Source organism: Crinia signifera, chromosome 4 (genome assembly GCF_055691185.1).
Source record: "Crinia signifera chromosome 4, ASM5569118v1, whole genome shotgun sequence".
Lineage (NCBI taxonomy): Eukaryota > Metazoa > Chordata > Amphibia > Anura > Myobatrachidae > Crinia > Crinia signifera.
This window is the reverse complement of record NC_139220.1, coordinates 54,246,988-54,267,565: the sequence shown is the minus strand read 5'-3', so window position 1 is coordinate 54,267,565 and position 20,578 is coordinate 54,246,988. Positions and strand designations below refer to the sequence as shown.

General features: G+C 45.6%; 1 protein-coding gene across 1 annotated transcript in view; it reads right to left on the bottom strand.

The window, feature by feature from the left end:
* LCP2 (lymphocyte cytosolic protein 2) overlaps positions 1–20,200 on the bottom strand; it is a 103,896-nt gene extending 83,696 nt beyond the window's left edge. The window contains exons 1-3 of the mRNA XM_083181777.1: positions 19,673–20,200; positions 19,470–19,551; positions 19,311–19,373 (exon numbers count right to left, since the gene is read on the bottom strand). Of these exons, the coding sequence (XP_083037903.1) occupies positions 19,311–19,373; positions 19,470–19,547 (141 nt within the window). The 5' untranslated portion in view covers positions 19,548–19,551; positions 19,673–20,200. The remainder of the gene's footprint in view (positions 1–19,310; positions 19,374–19,469; positions 19,552–19,672) is intronic.
* Between the last annotated feature and the right edge of the window lie 378 nt (positions 20,201–20,578).

The following is a 20,578-nucleotide window of genomic DNA, read 5'->3' as shown; positions in this document are numbered from 1 at the left end:
CAAATCGGCATAATGGTGTGACAATGTGTAATCTTGGTGCAGTGTGCAATTTTTTATGTAATTTTTTAATGTAAAATGTGCCCTGTTTGGTGGTCAACACCTTTTCCCCCAAAAATGGGCATTGCCATGTGTAATGGGCATTATGGTGTGCGTAATCCTGGTACGGCGTGTCTAAGGGGCTCTACCTGGCACAGTGAGTGGTGTAATGTGAATTGGTACTAATATGGGGCAACACCCCTTCCCCACACCCTACATTTATGCCTACATATAGTCAAAATCATATCCCACAGTGTTGTAGGGCTGGCGAGACTGATGCACGTACAATAGGTATTGCAATTAAAAGTAGACTGGGCAGCACTCCCCCCTCCCCCACCCCACCCCCCCCCTCCTGCTGCCGGCATTCGTCACCTGCAAGCCACTCAGGATTTGGTGTCACCCACAGGAGGCCACTCACAAAAAATTTCCAGGGCCACTTTTAGTCCCCAAACCGCCCCTGCTCTCCATGTTATCACTTTCAAGCTTAGAGAATCTGGCCCATTGTCACCACACACTGTACGGTAGTTCTCGCTCATACTGTCACCACACACCATCCTGTAGTTCTCCCTCGAACTGTCACCACACACCATCCTGTAGTTCTCCCTCGCACTGTTACCACACACCATCCTGTAGTTCTTCCTCACACTGTCACCACACACCATCCTGTAGTTCTCCCTCGCACTGTTACCACACACTATCCTGTAGTTCTCCCTCCCACTGTCACCACACACTGGGCCAGATGCACTAAGCTTCAAAAGTGATAAAATGTAGAGTGATAAACAACCAGCTAATCAGCTGCTACCTGTCACAGACTGTGTTTGAAAAATGTCAGACAGGAGCTGATTGGTTGGTTGTTTATCACTCTTTATTTTATCACTTAGTGCATCTGGCCCACTATCCTGTTTATTCTGCTTGGTACGTTGGGACCGTACGCCGGCAGATCGGGGTTTTTTTTGTTCTGCGCATGCATACCTTCCGCAATGCGCAGGCGCGGCGACTTCACAACGCTCACGGATGGGTCTTTCCGTGCGAAAAAACCTGTCCGCAAGAGTACAGTCATTGTGGGCGGCATAGGGGCGTGTTGAGGGGAGCGGCCGAAATAATGAGGAAAACTGGGCGTAAACATGGGCGTACACGGGGGTGTGCACCAAAAATGTACGGTGCTACAACCGCTCGATCGGCGAAAGCACAGTGCATTTCGGACAGAAAACAGGCGGACGCCAACGATACCTCCAGACCACCCCTAGAGATACCGTATGAGAGCGGACGCCTGGGTCTGCTAATTAATGCTGATTAGTACTCAAACACATACACCTGAATGTAATAAGCAGTGCTGCAGCCTATTAAGTCAAAACCATTATTTCACTACCTGCAAGCCACACACAGCCCTCAAACACATTGGAAGCATATCTTTATACACTTCTCTACATGTGCGATTAACTGGGAAAAGGGGAAAGGGGGGGGGGGGGGTTGTCTATGCACTAGTGTCACTGGCAATTCCACTAAAAGAAGTGTATGTCTATATATATAGTTCCACAATACGAAAATATTTGATTAGATACTAACGTATCCGTCAATTATATGTGTGGAGGTGCTCCCTAGAGAGTGATATGATGCAACGAAGAAGAAAAGAAGAAGAACTCTCTCTTTTTTAGGGGCACAACTTGGTTTGTTAAGTATAGTTAAAAATGAACTTTTATTTGGTTATCAATTAAAATATTGCGAGCCAACCATAAGGACAAGTACAATTTTACATACAAACATTAAACATATAGCACATGTCAGAGAGACTCTATCTCCTAGACAGAAAAGAAGAAAATTTCTATGTGATAGTTACAGTTACTGTCTGTGTTATCGCTTAGGTGCTTCAAAAAAAGCTATTTACCAAAAAAATTGACATACATCGCCGCCCCTCGCCGCCTGGCCGCTGTGATACCAGCGCATATGTACTAACATAAGCAGCTGGCATCGCGGTGCGTGACGGAGGCCCCCGTGATACCTGTAATGTGGTTTGCGAGGGTCACCTCCTGGGCTCTGTGGCGTCCCTGGCATCTCCCCACCCCCTAGTAGTAGTAGTACGTTTATTTATAAGGTGCCGCAAAGTGTCCGCAGCGCCGTACATAGCAAACAAAAAACAAATGACAAGGTAACGTACAGGGTGTTTTGAAAAATACAGTATAAATAGGGGTATAGCTGGTAGAAATAAAATCAGCTTCAGTTCAGAAGTAGGTGTCAAAATTGTCGAGGAGGCTGAAGATGAAGTAGAGGAAGGGAAGAACAGGACAGGAGGACAGGTGAGGTAAAGAGGTAGGGTGAGTACGTGAGGCAGGAGGACCCTACTCATAAGAGTTAACATACTAAAAATAGGTGGGTGGACGAACGAAAAACAACAGGATAAGTAGAAACGGATGGGAACGGAGGCAAGATAGGAGGATCAAAAGAGGTTAGGAGGAGGGATAGGCTAGTCGAAAAAAGTGGGTTTTGAGGGAGCGCTTGAAGGAGGTAAGGGAATCAGAAAGCCTGATGGGTGGCGGGAGGTTGTTCCAGTGCAGGGGGGCAGCACGAGAGAAGTCTTGGACACGGGAGTGGGAGGAGGTGATTAGGTGAGAGGTCAGTCGACGGTCAGCGACCCCCTGCAGCCGGAAGGACATCCCCGGCTGCAAAATGCTGCTGGGGGAGGTGGATCAGCAGGAAGGACATTGAGGGGGTGCGGATGCCGGGTAGCAGGGCAGCGATAGAAGCCCATAGGCTTCTATAGGGTATCACCACCCAAAGGTGGCGATACCCTGCCCGCCGAAGAGGGTGCGGCGGGGGTTTTAGTACATATGACAATGCGGTAAATGTGGGTTTTACTGCATTTTAATCATAATACATCCCGCCCCGTATACTGTAGTACAAATTTTTACTATATAGTCAAATCGAATGCATTTTGCTTACCATTCGATTCTATCTGATTCTATCCCAATTCGATGGCAATGGAATTGGGATGGAATCATAAGCAAAATCGAACCATGTGCACCCACTGTTAGATTGTAAGATCTCATGATCAGGGCCCTCCCTCCTCTTGATTCCCACTTTCAGATCAAACAACGCAGCTTCTAATGATCAAGTTTGTCATAAACTGTTAACAATGTCATTAATAACCAGGGGCACTGACAGGTAAAAGGGGGCGGTGTAGTCACCGGGGGGGGGCATGGTCACACCCTATGAAGAGAAATAAAAAATAAACGTAATCTGTGCTGGGACAGGCTGCAGATGTCTTGCTCCCCAGGTCAGCACACAACACTGAGAAGCGTGTGATGAGCTGGGGAGAGAGGCTGTGCTGCGGCAGCAACCTGTCATCCCCCTCCCCTCTGCCCGGAACCCTGCAAGAGAGGAGGGTGGAGCGGGACCTGGGCTCCTCCAACAGACCCTGGGTATAAAGTACCCAAACCATCCCGAACCCCACCCTCCCACCCCTTCTCGAAGACACTGTTTGTACCTATATCTACCGTGTGTAAGTCATTCCTCTGTAGAACAGTGAAGAACTTTGTGACAACCTATAAATAATTTGTGTGCTACAAAAAACTCTTAACAAAGTTAGTGCTACAGTATAGATTTAACTCACCTCATTCAACCAAAGAACACTAATCAAGCAACTGACACCTTGTCTCAGAGACTGAATGTAATCTATCATTTGTGTGTAAATACAATATATGTGCTAGTCATTTTAAGAACATTATATATTTAAATTATGACTAAGAATGGAGGGATAACATTCTTATGTATATTACTCCACCAAAGAAGAACAGAAATTCGAAAACCATCCTGGCACCAAGCTTCCTAATAATAACCCAAGATGTGACCTCCAGTTCCACCATGAATAGCTGTTGGCAATCTATCAGAGCACCAGGATGCCACAAGTGTGTGGTAAGGTTGGTGTCTAATCTGACCCCATGAGGTTAAGAAAACAACTTTCATTCCGCTTAGTGATAAAACACAAACACGTCATTAACAGTTTCATCCATTGTGAGTCTATGGGGGGTATGCAATGTCTTTCGAGCTCCCGCAGCCATCTCCCGACGGGGGAGATGGCTGCGGGGCCCTATTCAATGCTGTCTTCCCCGACAGCATTGAACAGGGGTTTTGCGCAGAACGAGCCCGACATCACAAGCTGTCAGGCTCGTTCTGCCGAGAAAAGCCGGAAATAGGCGAGCTCCCGGCCGGAGCTCGTCTATTTCCATCATCAACTCACGGCCACGCCCCCTTCTTGCCGCTCGGCGGCCGGGACATTGAATCCCGACTGCCGAGCTCCAGGCGAGCTAACCGAGAACGGGACAGGGGCACGGCTGTCGCGCTAGCTCGACAGCCGTGCCCATGACATTGAATACCCCCCTTAATATCATATATTGTATTTATTTACATGGAGAGGTGGATTACACTAAGTTAATTATTTAAAAAATAGTCTGAAAGTAAATTTTACGGAACACTGTGTATATAGAGATAGTTTGCAATTATGAATTCTGAATATTTCACAAATAATAAAAGTAAGATATTGCTATAGATTTTGACATTATATATACATAGGATATGGGAAACATTACAACGCTACATACAATTTTTGAAGAAAATTATTTTTAACAGTAGAAATTGAATATAGCCGTCCATTGATTGAGCACTATTATACCATGTGGACAGCAAATATATAATGAAATGCACAAGTCACACTGGTTATTAATTTCCAGCAGTACATTCTATTAGAATGTATATGCCCAACATGGCATTCTATACGTAACAAATGTAATATTCATCCCTCTTATTCACTACATCTCCTTCTGATGGGTAATAATAATTTTCAGGATGGGCTTGCGGCAAATCCTTTTTGCAGATGGGACTTTGGTGCTTTACACAATCAGATATTTTTCAGACTCTAATTTAGAAAGTCCTTTAAAATTTGAGCAAGCGCATAGACCACGTTCTCAAAGTCGGTCCTCAGGAACCCACACAGTGCATGTTTAGCAGGTCTCCTCACAGAATCAAGTGAAATAATTAGTTCCCCACCTGTAGATCTTTTAAAATGTGTTAGTCAGTAATAAGTGCACCTGTCAGGTGACCTGGAAAACGTGAACTGTGTGGAGTCCTTAGGACCGAGTTTGAGAAAACTGGAATAGACAATATGACTACTTAATATCTTGTGACTTTCTCCAAGCACAACACTATACTAGCAAAGTATTATCTTTCTAGAATCATAAAAACCACTTTAACTCAAAATCCTTATTGAGACCATGGGGGACCAGGGTTTTTAGTCTAAAAATCCATTCCATCTCTTTTTTTGCCAACATGGTTTCAGAGTCTCGATATTTCCAAGTGGTCTTTACATTTTCTCACTTCCGCCGCCCGCACCTCCGGAAACCGGAAGTGAGGTCGCGGCATTCTCCGCAAATAGAAGAGAACACTCTCCATGGAAACACACTGAACTACCAATGAACATTAACTTCCGGGGAGGTCCAGGTACCCGGACACCTATCCCGCCCACTCTTTTTCCCGCATTTTTCTACCATAAAAAGCAGCATTTCAGAAACTTTCATTAGCCTTGATAAAGAGTCCTAAAGACTCGAAACGCTTTGGACCAAGACTGCTGCTATTACCTAAGGACTCAGCCCAGTGCTAAGCCTGTGGAGCCTGCAGGGTGTATCTTTTTTTGGGACACTCTGCTTTTGCCATCTGTGGCTCCACCACCTACACTGGGTGAGAGGAAATTGTTCATGTTTTTTGTCTTTGATGTTCTATGTTTTAATGTGATGGTTTTACCGTTCTACCAATAAAATACCTGTTACCTGTTTGCGCCCAAGGAATTTAAAAAAAAAAAAATTCTCTACCAGTTCATATTGGGGTGTCCTGGAAAACACCCAGAATTATTCCAGGGCTGCATAGAGGGGTGCGCAGGGCGACCTAGATCACCTACCAAACTTCCAAAATATATTTAGGTTAGGTGGCTCACAACAAAAATTAACCCCAGAATTAATGTGTGCTTGTGTACATGTGGTAAAAGTGTGGGGGGAACGGGGTGGAACTGAGTTCCACCACCTATAACTGGAGGTGGAACAAGTTTCACCTCCACCACGGCCTTGCACAGTAAGTTCTACAGAAAAGCATGTTCCACCACCCATGTTAATAGGTGATTCAGGTGGCATTAGAGTCAACAAGATGGAGCCACCTCCTCTTCCTAAGTTCCTGGTGGCTCTATGGTTATACTCCACATATGGTCCGCTCTTCCTGGTACTCAAGTGGAAATGAGTTCCACCACCTCTCCAAGACCACTTTAAGCCCTGGTAGAGAATATAGATTGTCAGCTTTACTGGGGCAGGGACTGATGTGAATGTTCAAAAATTCTCTGTAAAGCGCTGCGGAATATGTATGCGATATATAAATAACTGTTAATAAATAAATAAATGGTGTTTTTTTATCAGAAGGATTTACTTATAGAGAGATGACCTGCTTTTATTATACTATCAGCAATTATCCTTCCCTGATTTAACATAACTGATTATCTTACTAAGGGGCAGATTTATTAACTTGCTATCAGGGGAATCTGCGCTATCCCCATGCGCTAAAGCAGGGGATAGCGCTTCCCCTGATCTAAGACACCCGCCGAGTGGTTGTATAACATGTGGCGGTGTGGGGCAGGAGGCATAGCGCAGCTACGATATTTCATAGGGCACGCCTACCTCCTGCCTGATTTATGAACAGTCAGCATCGCTGACCGTTCCGCCGCCTGCAGCTATCGTCTTCGACAGCTGCAGATGGCGATGCCCTATGCCTACAGCAGGGACAACGCTGTCCCTGCTGCTGGCTCTGAGCTGCACTGGTATCTCGCGTGAGTAGCGAGATCCCGCGCATGCGCAGTCCAGCCGGCCGGGGGGAAGGAGACAGCGTGTCAGTGTTAACTGACGCGTTGTCAGCTGGAGGGGACATCGCCGGAGGGGGGAGTTAGCGCTCCCCCCGCTTCGGTGGCAAGATCTTAGTAGATCTTGTTGCTGTCCCCTCCTGCTTCGCCTCGCTACGGAGGCGAAGCAGGAACTGCTATAATAAATCTACCCCTGTGTCTGTGATGTATCAAATGAAAAATGCAGTAAAAACGCGAAAACAGGATTGGCATAACCAATACACCAATGTGTCCAAAAAGTTCTAATACAGATGCATTATTATATATCTGCTTGTGGGTTGTATTGTTATTTTAAAAAAAATGGATTGAGTTCAAATTCTTTGCATTACATGATTTATCTCCCGCTGACACCAGAATGGACAATATTGGGATATCATCCAGGAAAAATGCATATATCTAAGGGCTGTATAAAAGGATGAATCATTCTTTCTTCAATAGCTAAAAAATGTATTCTGCAACAATGGATCCACTCCACTCCCCTATCATTATCCATGCTTAAGTTATTTTTACGTCTTTAGAATGGACTGGATTGAATCATCTCTTCATAAGGAAAAAAAAAACACTTCTATTCTATATGGGCAAGCTTTATTGACACTTTAAAATACACAATGTGTTGTGAAACGAACTGGAACCTAGGGTGACAGGCGGATCACAGTACCTGGCGCTCTAATATGCGTTAGAGGTTAAAAATGAGTGTCATATATTATTTATCCACCTGCTGCTGCTCGTGTTGTGTGAGCTAGCCTTTGCTCACAAAAAATAGGGAAAAACACAAGAACATTTGTAACACTAAGTGCTGCTGGGTGGATGTTAGTCTCTGAGTAACAGTTGCTGATCAAAATGACACTGGACACATTTGTTTAAAATTCAATCTTTATATATCAACAAGTTAAAAATAACTTTTATGGTGTGTACAGACGGTAAGATATGGCTTCCGATGTTGCCGATATAGTGAACATCGGAAGCCACATCGCTACCGTGTGAGCGCAAATCGGCAGTGAAATAGAGAGGGCAGGCAAGAATATATAGTGCAAATCTGCACTATATAGTCTAAATTGTGCCCCTCTAGCATGCCGAGTCCCGATGCAATGTGATCGCATCGGGACTCGCATAGCATGGCATATCGCCCCCGTGTGCACACACCATAAGTCTTGTTATATGTATGTTTATTTTTAACTTGTTGATATATAAAGATTGAATTTTAAACAAATGTGTCCAGTCATTTTGATCAGCAACTGTTACTTTAGAGCAGGGGTGGGGAACCTCAGGCCCGGGGGCCATATGCGGCCCCCGTAGTCGGTCTGAGTGGCCCTCCCACCCGCCCAGTGGCTTTGCCAGGAGTCAAGTACAGGGTAATTCTCGCGAGAGGTCGGTAGTTCTCGCAAGATTCCTCTTAATCAACAGCAGCCGGAGACTGTTATTCAGCGTGGGACGGCTGCAGCAGGACAATTTGTAAGAGAAATTTTTACTTATGGCCCCTGAAGGATTTTTTCCCCATACAAACGGCCCTTGGCACAAAAAAGGTTCCCCACCCCTGCTTTAGAGACTAAGGGTGCATACACACTGTACAATTTTTTTGACCAATTTGGTTGAAAGACATTTCCATTGAACCCAGTGTCCTGGACTAAAGATGTTGACAAAATATATTGACGACAGACAAAAGAAGATAGATCTAGCTACAGTTTATAGGCTCTTTTTGAAAGATATTCAAATTGAGCTGCATGCACAGTTGACGAACAATCTTGATGAACAACTGGCGGGTATGCGCATCATCATTCATCGTTTGTTTGTTGACAATATCTTTTGTCAACATCTTTCGTCCAGGACACTGGGTTCAATGGAAATGTCTTTCAACCAAATTGGTCAAAAAAATTGTACAGTGTGTATGCACCTTAACATCCACCCAGCAGCGCTTAGTGTTACAAATGTTCTTGACTTTAAAATACACACCTAATAAGCAAGTACATTATTGTTTTATATTAACACAGTGGTATGAAAACAGAATACCGCTTCAAGACCATCCAGCACAATATTCTAATGAATAGATGGCCATTACCATGGCGTGCATGACCTTCCCCCACCTCCTACCCCTGTTTATTCCTCCCCCTTCTCTTTTTATTTTTGATTTTCCTTTTTCTATATAGGATACAGTGGCGTATCTATAATGATTCTGTAATCCTTACCAGTGGAGTCCAGCGGGAAAAGGAATGCGGTGGGCATTTTTCCAGTGATTGGCGCATACACAGTGGACTCTGAGTGCTCTAATGCTCACACTCCACAGCGCCGCACCATTATTCCAGCAGTCCATGCATGTACATTAGGGTCTGTGCGTTCTTGTGCTCAGATCCTACTGCTCCAAGCAGAGAGGGTGGGGCCCGGCTGGAGGAGGCTGCAAACAGGCCTCCTCCTCTCCTAGGATGCCCCTGATAGAATACATTGTACGTTCAGATAATTCTTATGGAACACTTGTATTGAAGACGTTTGTTTTAATGTTCTTTACTAATGACATTTAGTTATTTAATGATAATTCTTTTTTTCTCAGAACGATACAAACAGCAAAGCCTATATTGGGCACAGTGGTGAATTTTCCCTTAGGCATGTGAGGCATATGCCTAGGGGCAGCACATGTTTGGGGGCAGCACTTGAATGCTTATGTTGGTACTGTCAGCCTTGCAAGTAACTGCAAAATATTCCCACTGTAATGTCTCACGTGCCACCTCGAATGTCCCTGTAAGCTGTCCTACTTAGTAAATATGTACATCTACAGTAATGAAAAAGGCTCCCAGCTCCCGTTCCCCCATGAGGAGCCGGCAGAAAGCAGCCGGTGGGGCAGTGCGATGAGATGAGCGCCCCCCGTGCACTTCCCATTACACAACACATAAAGTCTGTGTACTAGATTGCACCGTATCTAGTACAATAACACGCTGCTGTAGCACATTGTATGTTTTTTGTACTAGATGGTATGCAATCGAATACTAAAAGCATGGAGTTCATCGCACTGAATATGGGCACCTTTTGCTACACAGTAGAGTAGATTAGTGATACATTGTTTATGTTGTTGATTTTGTTATTTTGTATAAAGTGGCCACCTGAAAATTTATACTTTTTAAATAAATATGGATACTTGTGTATTATAGCGGTGCCCCCGATGTTCATCGCGCAATGTTTTCATCGCGTCGCATTGCATGGCATGCATCGCATGGCATGTGATGCGATGCGACGCGATGTTTGCCCCCTATGCGATGAAAGATCGTATAAGCACCATAAAGGGTGCTTTTAAGCACCCTAATGGGTGCTTACAATGTGAAATGCACCCCCACGCCACCCCCCCACTATAAACGTGAACCCGAAGCGTGGCGAGTGCAGCGAGCCCGCGAGGGGCGGCAGTACGCGTCCTCCGACCTTTTCATAAAATTGTATGACATTGTACAGTATAGCGCGATATCGCGTCGCATTGCATACCATCGCATGCCTTATGGTATGCGATGCGATGGGCGCCGCCAAAATACACAAGTACCTTAATATGTTATTTTAATGTTATTGTGTTTGATTAGGCCCAGACAGTAATGCATTAGCGCACGCAGGGGGGGTTTCTGAGTACCCAGAAACCCCCCACAGGAGTCTAAGGTCCCTAGATACAAGAATTTAAAAAATCGGCCCTTGGGAACCGGAGATATCTGACTTCAAAGCAGTGGTCCCCATCCAAGCCTGTTAATTGCTATTTCCAGTCAGATATTTCAGGTTCTTTCTGACTTAGAGTTTTTCTAAGGGTATATTCCAAAAGCTGGGACTCTCCCCCTTTGATGGAAACTAGTAACTTGTCTCTACTGTTCCCAGAACCAGAGATATCAACCCAGAGATATCAGCCTTCCAGCAGTTGGTTACTGCTCCAGCTCCACACACCTGGTATGTAGTTTTATATACTCGTTGGCAGATTGCTCTGCCTTCTGAACTCTGATCCCCTAGTCCCCAGGGGCGAATTTAGGGGCCAGGCCGCCCCTAGGCACAACATTTTTGTGCCCCCCCCCCCCCCCCTACCCCTATTTTAATGTAATCATATATGTATATACATTGTTATTTATATATTTCATAAAAATTTAACTGTAGTCCACCTTAATATTTTTTTAAGCACTCTGGACTGCTCATTGTACGGAGGACCCGGAGGGAGGAAGGCACTTATTAGTACAGTGATTAGCACAGTGTCTCCGTCAGTCTCTCTCCGGCTCACACACTGTGACTGACTGAGCGCAGGGAGGATCTGCACACCATTCAGCTCAGCTGCTGGATACACAGCAGCCAATAGACTGTGTGTGTGTAGAGTAGCCAATAGGCGGGAGCCGGCAGCAGTGAGCCTGAGCCATTTCCGGACGTGCAGGGGGACCGTCGGACCCAGACACTAGCGGTGATGTAATGTGCATGGCAGAGTGGGTGGGCAGTGGTGGGTGACAAGCGGCGCTGCCGCCGACATATGATAATTCATGTCTGCGGCGGCGTCACTTGTCCCTCGCCGCTGCCCACCTGCTGTGCCATTTAACAGAATGTCAGCCTGCCTGCCGCCCTTAATTGGTGCCGCCCTGAGGCCGGTGCCTCACGGGCCTAGGCACAAATCCGGCCCTGCTAGTCCCCAGTACCATTTGGTAGGTGGGATTCTCTAGGTTTTAATTCCATTAAAATCTAAGAAATCTATTTCTGGGAACTGGAGATATCTGCATTCAAGCAAGCTGTCCTCCCACCAGAAAATATGAATAATAAGCCCACTCCACTATCACCCCTCCACTGCATATTAAACATCCTCTACCACCCTGGAAGTTATGTATCAGGGCCCCTTCATTCAGGGCATCTGTGCAGTAAAGGGGTAATTAGTGGAAATGACTGATCCAGGCCCTACATGCTGAGTGGTTGATATAATACCCCCTACCACCCGCGGGACATCAAAGCTTCCCCCACCCCTACCGCTGGAGGATCGGTAGATGCCCCAATACATTGCTATGCCCAGAGGTCTACACTGCTGTTGACGCCCCTGTATGTTTATATTATTATTATTTATATACATTTGGTCTATCTATAATACTTTAACTGACCCGGCATATACTGGGTCACCTAAGTGTCCATCTCCATGCTTTGCCCCGCCCCTCTGGAAACCCCCTTCTGAAAATCCTGCGTTTGCCCCTGTAATGCACCTTATTACAAGCCCAGAATCCAGGTATTCCTATTTTAATATAAGCTCTATGATCATGAAGTAATAAGCAAAATAACTGTTCTCCGTCCAACATCGTCACTTTCAAGTTCCAAGTATGTCATCCTATGACTCAAGACGCAAGCAACACTTTTCCAAATAAGTTCCTCCACATAAAGTCACATTTGTGTAACAGTCACATGATTCACTGTGACTGTGCAGTGGCAAACACAGGATTTTAAAAGGGGGGTTTCTAAATAGTAAACACACTCCCCCCCGGCATAGGCAGATATGTCAGACATTCAGAATCTGAATACTGTAGGTCTGTATGGGACATGTCTGCCTATTGAGGGGCTGAGCTGGAGGGGGATCTGAGTTGTCACAGTGGGGGAGATTTACTAAAGGAAATTTGTAAAAAATAGGTGTATTTGTATCCAGAAATACCGTTATTTTTGACATTTACTATCCCGAAAATACGGCAATTCGTATCCGTATTGATAGCACATCAATACGAATACGAATTGCCGTTCTTTTGGGATAGTAATTGTCAAAAATAAGTGTATTTCTGGATACAAATACACCTATTTTTTACAAATTTCCTTTAGTAAATTTCCCCCAGTGAGTCTATGGGTGACATTTAATAGAATGCGATTTTTAGTCATTTTCAAATTCGCCCATTATCCCACTTTTTAAAATCGCATTTTTTGATCCGAATTCGCATATTTAATGAGGTGTGTATTGCGGGTAAAAAAGGGTGATAAAGTACGATAATGGGCGAATTTTAGTCATGAAAATGTGCTATTTTTAGGCATCAAAATGTGCGAATTTGAGAAAATGTGAGAATTTGTGTTAAAAACAAAATGGTGTGAGGTCCCCCCTCCTGAGCATAACCACCCCTGGGCTCATTGAGCCGGATCTGGTTCCAAAAATACGGGGGACAAAAAGCGTAGGGGTCCCCCGTATTTCTGAAAACAGCCCCGAACTCCTGGACCGGTCCTGGTTCCAAAAATACGGGGGACAAAAAATCTGGGGGTCCCCCGTATTTTGAAACCAGCACCAGGCTCCAACAGCCCGTGGTGTCATGCCACAGCCGGGGGACACATTTTATATAAGGTCATGAGCACCGTGGCTGGTTAGCCTTGGACGGGGTAGCTGGAGGAGTGGGGACCCCCCCAATAAAGGGGTTCCCCCCAGGCTTCACCCGTCCAGGGCTGAAGCCCGGGGCTGTCACCGATGTCCGTGGCCAGTGGACGCCGGCCTGATAAGGTTAAATCACACATTCCTTAACATTGCTTTATGCAGGTGAACTACAAGTGCCAGCAGACCTCCCCCGCATGTAAAAAGTGGCTGTGGCATGACACCGTGGGCTGTTGGAGCCCAGTGCTGGTTTCAAAATACGGGGGACCCCTACGCTTTTTGACCCCGTATTTTTGGAACCAGGTCCTGCTCAATGAGCCCAGGGCTGGTTATGCTCAGGAGGGGGGACCCCACGCCATTTTTATTTAAAAAAACAAGAACACGTTTACACATTTTTTTACACAGGAACATGCACAGATCTCAATCATCAGTGCAGGGTTCTGGCCAATTCGCCTTTCAGAACCTGGTCTAGATACAGTATGTGGCGAATTTTAGACACATTTCCCAATTTTCCTTTTCAATGGGAAAACATCTAGATGCAAGTTCTGGCGCGACTAAAAATCCTACTTACAGAATGTGCGATTTTGCAGCAAAATCAGTGGTTTTTGCCATTTTTCGCATCTCATTAAATATGCAAATTTGGGAAAATGTGCGAAAAAAATTGCACAAATCACATTTTCGCATCTCATTAAATGTCACCCTATGAGTCTAATGCAGACATAGCAGCCAGTCACAAACAAACAGAGACCCCCCCTAGGCAGTCACATATTCACAGAATCCCCTCCAGCACAGCCTACAGTAGTACTGGCATATGCAGTAAAATTTATTTCCCACTGTACCTCACACGCAGTTGGAGTGAATCTGTCTACAGCAGGGGTGGCCAAACCGGTCCTCGAGATCTACCAATGGTCCATGTTTTCCAGATCACCTAGCTGGTGCACAGCTGTAGTCAATACTAACAGTCACATATTCAAACCTGCTGCATTCATTCCTACTATAGATCCACAGGTTGCCTGGAAAACCTGCACCATTAGTAGATCTTGAGGACAGGTTTGGCCACCCCTGGTCTACAGACTCTGCCCTACTGCAGATAGCTGTCACAAACAGCCAGAGACCCACCCCCCCGCACCCCCCTTCCCCTGACAAACGACAAACAATCTAGCTACAGTTTCTAGATATCCAAATTGAGCTGCATGCACAGTTGACGAACAGCCTTGAGGAACAACTGGCGGGTACGCGCATCATCATTCGTCATTCGTTGCATACACACCATAGGTGTGCGTAGCCCATTTTATTAGGGGGTGCACCATTGGAGGAGCGTGTTCATCACACCTACTGGGCATGTCCATCAAAGCCGACTGGGCATGTCCATCACGCCTACTGGGCATCAATGCAAACTAAATAGAAGGTGACTTATTTATGTATATGGGCTTCAGAATTAATCATTCCCACATCACACACGAGAAACAGGGAAAGTGCGTGCCAAAGGCGCGCTGCAAAAATGTACACTGTAATGGCCATTACACATAATGCCACACCCCATAATGCCCATTACACATAATGCCACTCATCATAATGCCCATTACACATAATGCCACACACCGTAATGCCTATCACACATAATGCCGCACACAGTAATGCCCATTACACCTAATGCCACCCAGCATAATGCCCAATACACATAATACCACAGACCATAATGCCCATCAAACATAATGCCACACACAGTAATGGACATTCCACATTATGCCAGGGCTTGACGAATTTTTGTAAAATAGGGATAATAGGGACAGTGTGCGCTGAAGGCGCGTGCCAAAAACTCACACTGTATTGCCTAATACACGTCACAAACCCACATGCCATAATGACCAATACACGATATGTCACACACATTATACCAAACACTGTAATTCCCATTACACCACAAACTGTAAGTCCCTTTACATATTACGCCACACACCGTAATGCCCATTACACGTTGTGACTCACACCGTCATGCCCGTTACACCTCACACTGTGAAGCCCGTTACACGTTGCACCTCACACTGTGATGCCCATTACATGTTGCACCTCACACTGTGCTGCCCATTACACATTACACCTCACACCATGATGCCCCTTACACATTGACCCAGACCACGATGCCCATTACATCTCACACCGTGATGCCCATTACACATTACACCTGACACTGTGATGCCCATTGCACATTAGGCAATAATGCCCAGTACACATTCCATAATGCCCATTACATATTATACCACACATTGTAATAATAGCTATTACATATGATGCCACATAAGTGTTGCTGGGGGCCCCACACGCTGTACACCCTTCACCCATTTAATTCTACTCACCTCATCATCGGTCCGGCAGAGCAGCGGTAAAGACCACTGGGAAAATGGCTGCGAGGTGACCCATATTCACATTACACAGCATGTAGTGACCCATAATCACTATACGCAGTGTGCAGTGACCCATATTCACATTACACAGTATGTAGTGACCCAAATTCACATTACACAGCATGTACTGACCAATATTCGCATTAGTGACCGATATTCACATTACACAGCGCGTAGTGACCCATATTTATATTATACAGCGCGCAGTGACCCATACTCACATTATACAGTGCGCAGTGACCAATATTCACATTATACAGCACGCAGTGACTAATATTCACATTATAGAGCGCGCAGTGACCAATATTCACACGTAGTGACCCATTTTCACATTACACAGCACAGTGACCAATATTCGCACATAGTGACCCATAGTCACATTACACAGCGCATAGTGACTAATATTCATACATAGTGACCCATAGTCACATTACATAGTGCGTAGTGACCCATATTCATATTATACAGTGCGCAGTGACCAATACTCACACGTAGTGACCAATATTCACATTACACAGAGTGTAGTGACCCATATTCACATTACACAGTGCATAGTGACTAATATTAGCACATAGTGACCCATATTCATATTACACAGTGCATAGTGACTTATATTTGTATTATATGTAAACGCTAGATGTACCCTGAGGTATATAGATGCAGGGAACATATATTCGCTGAGCCACTGGACCCCCGGGTGGGGAACAATATAGGCTGAGACGGTACAGTTATCACACAGGGAACACGTACCTGTCGAGCAGCACAGAGCCTAGGCAACCAAAGAAAAAAAAATTCTTATCCACGGCGCCACTGGTCGCCGCAACAGCCGTGTCTGGCTGTTGCGGCGACCAGTGGCGCCGTGGATAAGATAATACAGCAGGGACAGTATGGTTAATACAGCAGGGACAGTACGGTTATCACACAGGGCACACATACGTGCTGAGCTGCACAGCACCTAGGCAGCCATCAGCTGCGCCACTGGTCACCGCATCAGCCAGGCAGGTAACAATACAGCAGGGACATTACAGTTTTCACAGTTATTTGCGGGCGGTGTTCTACTTGCTAAGCAGCAAAAGATTGTTGCTTAGTGAGTGATCCTGAATCAGGCCCCCTGTTCCCCTCACTACATTCTCACACACAGCCCACTCCCACACAATAAATGTCACACTCCCCAGTCTCTGCAGTGCACACATTACCTTCAGGCTTCAGCCAGGAGCCAGCCTGAGAGCCTGCCACAGTGGCAGAACAGTAGGCAGGGCCGCTGCAGCTGCAGTGTGGTCTACCCGGGCACAGGAAAAGGCAGGGGCATGACCTAATCACGGACCCCCGTGGCCACGCCCCCTTTTGAACACTCGACTCGTGCTGACTGCTGCTGGAGGAGCCCAGCCAGGCCAGCAACCCAGCGCAGGTACTGCTAGCCGGCCGGGAGAGGGGGCACTGCCGCTGCCGGTCATTAGGAGGTGCTGCAATTGTGCCGGGGATGCCAGTCATTAGGAGGTGCCTGTGCACCCCTGGCACCCTCTGTGTGCACACCTATGATACACACTGAAAGATATTTTGATCAATATCTTTCAGAAGGGTCAAAATGAACAAAATTGGTCAAAAACATGGCGTAACTATAAATTTTGCTCTCCCCAGCCAAAAAATTTGTGGCGCTCCCCCCATGGCATTTTGCTAAGACAAAAACACACCTCTATTATAACAATAACATGTGTGAGGATTGGACTGGGTGGGACTGTCTGTCTGCTCCCTCTCTGGTGGCTTCCCGGCTCCTCTCCAGCGTGTTTCCCCAGCGTGTGGCGTGATGACGTCACACGCATAACGGAGAAGCAGGAGAGAGGCAGAGAGACCAGCAGACTGCTGCTTCTCCTCCAACGTGTCCCAGGCTGCCCCTAGTCACCCACCCACCCATCCTGTACACAGTAGCTAATAGCCGGATCTGTGTACAGTTCAATTGAATCAGTGGGGATTTGTCTGTGTCATGGCCATGCCCGTGCCGCGGCTGACTTTTTCTCCAGTGATCAGCCAGTGGGCAGCGGCGGGTGTCGGCGCACAGTGCCCACACAGATCCTGCTGCCGCTTGCTCCCCCAAGCGGCAGAGGGGTCTGCCTTACAGTAGCTACACCACTGAATGCTGATATTCATGCAAGGGAGTGATTACTGGCAGACTGAGCATGTGCTATCATCACACTGTGCATGTGCCAAGTGCCTAAAGGTGCCCATACACATTACAATCATTGTATACAATATCGCATCTCATCGCATCTCAGTTTTGCGATGAGATGAGATCTAGTACAAAAAGAATGTGCTGCACATACTTTTTGTACTAGATCTCATCTCATCGCAAAACCGAGATGCAATGAGATGCGATATTGTATACAATGATTGTAATGTGTATGGGCACCTTTAGTGATCGCATTTATAATGGGAACTGTAATGCAGAGAACTTGCCATGGCCATTTTCGGGAGAAGTATCTGCCTTCAGCTGCAATCATGTACGTAGAGAAATATGCTGTAGCCAGGCTCCTTAACCATAGAGCTACCCTAGCAGTCAATATTTTGCATTCTAGCATATAAGCTATGAAGGTGTATTCAGTTGCACATGAGTTTGTGATCACTCCAGTGATGTCATGGGACCCCCCCCCCCACCTTCCCGCAGCCACCAGGTCTGTAGCTGTAGCGACATACATATCTGAGGTCCTGTAACATGTGCAGAGAGATTTAGATTTGGGTGAGTTATTTTGTTTCTGTGCAGGAAAAATACTGGCTGCTTTATTGTTACACTGCAATGTAGATCTCACTTTGAAGTAAAACCCCACCCAAATCTAATTCTCTATGCACAAGTTACATCTGCCCCACCTGCAGTGCACATTGTTTTGTCCATTTTAGAAGGAATTTGCCTTTGCGAGTGAATAAGAATAGGGGCCTAAATGTACTGTATGACACTCTTCTCTGTTGCAATGAAGTCTTAGAAAGAAGGTTTAGAGACAACACAGCAACATTTATACCTAGATATAATAATTAATATACAATGCTTACATATACTGTACATACTGGCCCTTATTCAGATCTGATTGCAGTATAAATTTGTTCTCAAAATGGGTAAAACCATGTGCACTGCAGGTGGGGCAGATGTAACATTTGCAGAGAGAGTTAGATTTGGGTGAGTTATTTTGTTTCTGTGCAGGGTAAATACTGGCTGCTTTATTTTTAAACTGCAAATGTAGATTTCAGTTTCAACACACCCCACCCAAATGTAACTCTCTCTGCACATGTTACATCTGCCCCACCTGCAGTGCACATGGTTTTGCCCATTTTAAGAACAAATTTGTTTTGCGATCAGATCTGAATAAGGGCCACTGTACATAACATTACATAGTTACCATTATGAAAGTCAACCAAATTAACAAATGATTTTCTAAGAATACTATGGGCAGATTTATCACTGCTTGGAGAGAGATAAAATATCAATGGACCGGCTCCTGACATTTTTCAAACACAGCCTGTAACGGTGCAGTTAGAAGCTGATTTTATCTCTCTCTTCCACCTTTTCTTTCCTTCAGACAGTTTGAACCTTAGATTAACATTCGTTCTCACAAATAGCATTTACTATGAAGATGTACAAGCTTACCAGAAACCTTTTCCCGGTAATCCCTTGCTTTTTAATGAGTTTATGACAATCTTTAAGGTTGCACTAAATATAAAAAAAGAAAATATTGTTATTTTTAGGGTTATTGGTATATATGAATTGCTTAAAAACTTGATCGCAGCACAAAGATGTAATATTTACCATTCTGAAATAATCGTTGAGTGTTTCAGGACCCCAGGTGCTCACTTCATTGGAAGGCGGTACCTTTCGAAAATCCATTGCTCTGTTAAGGGAATAACTGAACAATTCAGTTCATTACAGAACAAATCTTGTATCTGGGTATGTCAGCGTATTAGTGTAAGAAGCATGAACTGCAAAAGGAGAAAGAGATCCTTAGGGTTTACCAATCGTCGGAGTTGCCGATGTCATTTAGTTGGTTGTATGGTATTGCTTGTCCCCTAATAAACAACTGAATGCTGAAACATCTTCCACAAGACTGACAACTTCCCCCAGCGTACTGGGGCTCACTTCTCAGAAAATTCAGCACATTTCCGTTACCACTTCCTTATATAAAGCATGATGAAGCTAAGTAAACTGCAGTCAACAGGGATAGTGCAAGTTCCTTTAAATTAGGGATGTGCACCAGCCACTTTTCACATTTTGAGTTTTGGGTTCTGATGGGTTTTGCCAAAACACCCCCTAAACGTTTTGGGTTCTGATTTTTTGTTAAAAAAGCATAAAAACTGCTAAAATCGCAGATTTTTAATTTTTTGCTCCTACGCTATTATTAACCCCAATAACTAACATTAGAATAACGTAATGCCAGCAGTAAAAATGGAGTGGATTAAACATCCCCCATTAAGTGTGTCACACTGGAGCATGTGACTCAGCAACCAATAGGGGCATAGGCTGGGCAAAAGGGGCTGATGTTTAATAGGGCAGGAAGAGGAGGGATCTACCTCTTCTGCCTGCTGAATTTGGGGTGAGTGGTCGTGCTCTCCCCGTTCAGCGTTGAGATTCTTAGTGAGGTATTCCCTGGCTATCATTGCAAGCCCCCTCAGCTAGATCGGTCTGCCTATGGCTCACCCGCACAGACCTAGGCGTGCTGCTCGCGTGCCCGCCCGTTTTGCGGACGGCGACGGAGTCATGGCCGCGGGTTCCCCTGACACGTCCCCCCCTGCTGGCGCTCACCTTCAGGCGCCTGGGCGACGCCGGTCCCGTGGTGTGGAGACCGCCGCGGCTGGCCTAGCGCCGGCGCGGCCTACAGCACGCGCGGCAGCCGGGCGCACTGTGGTGACGTCACGCGGCCG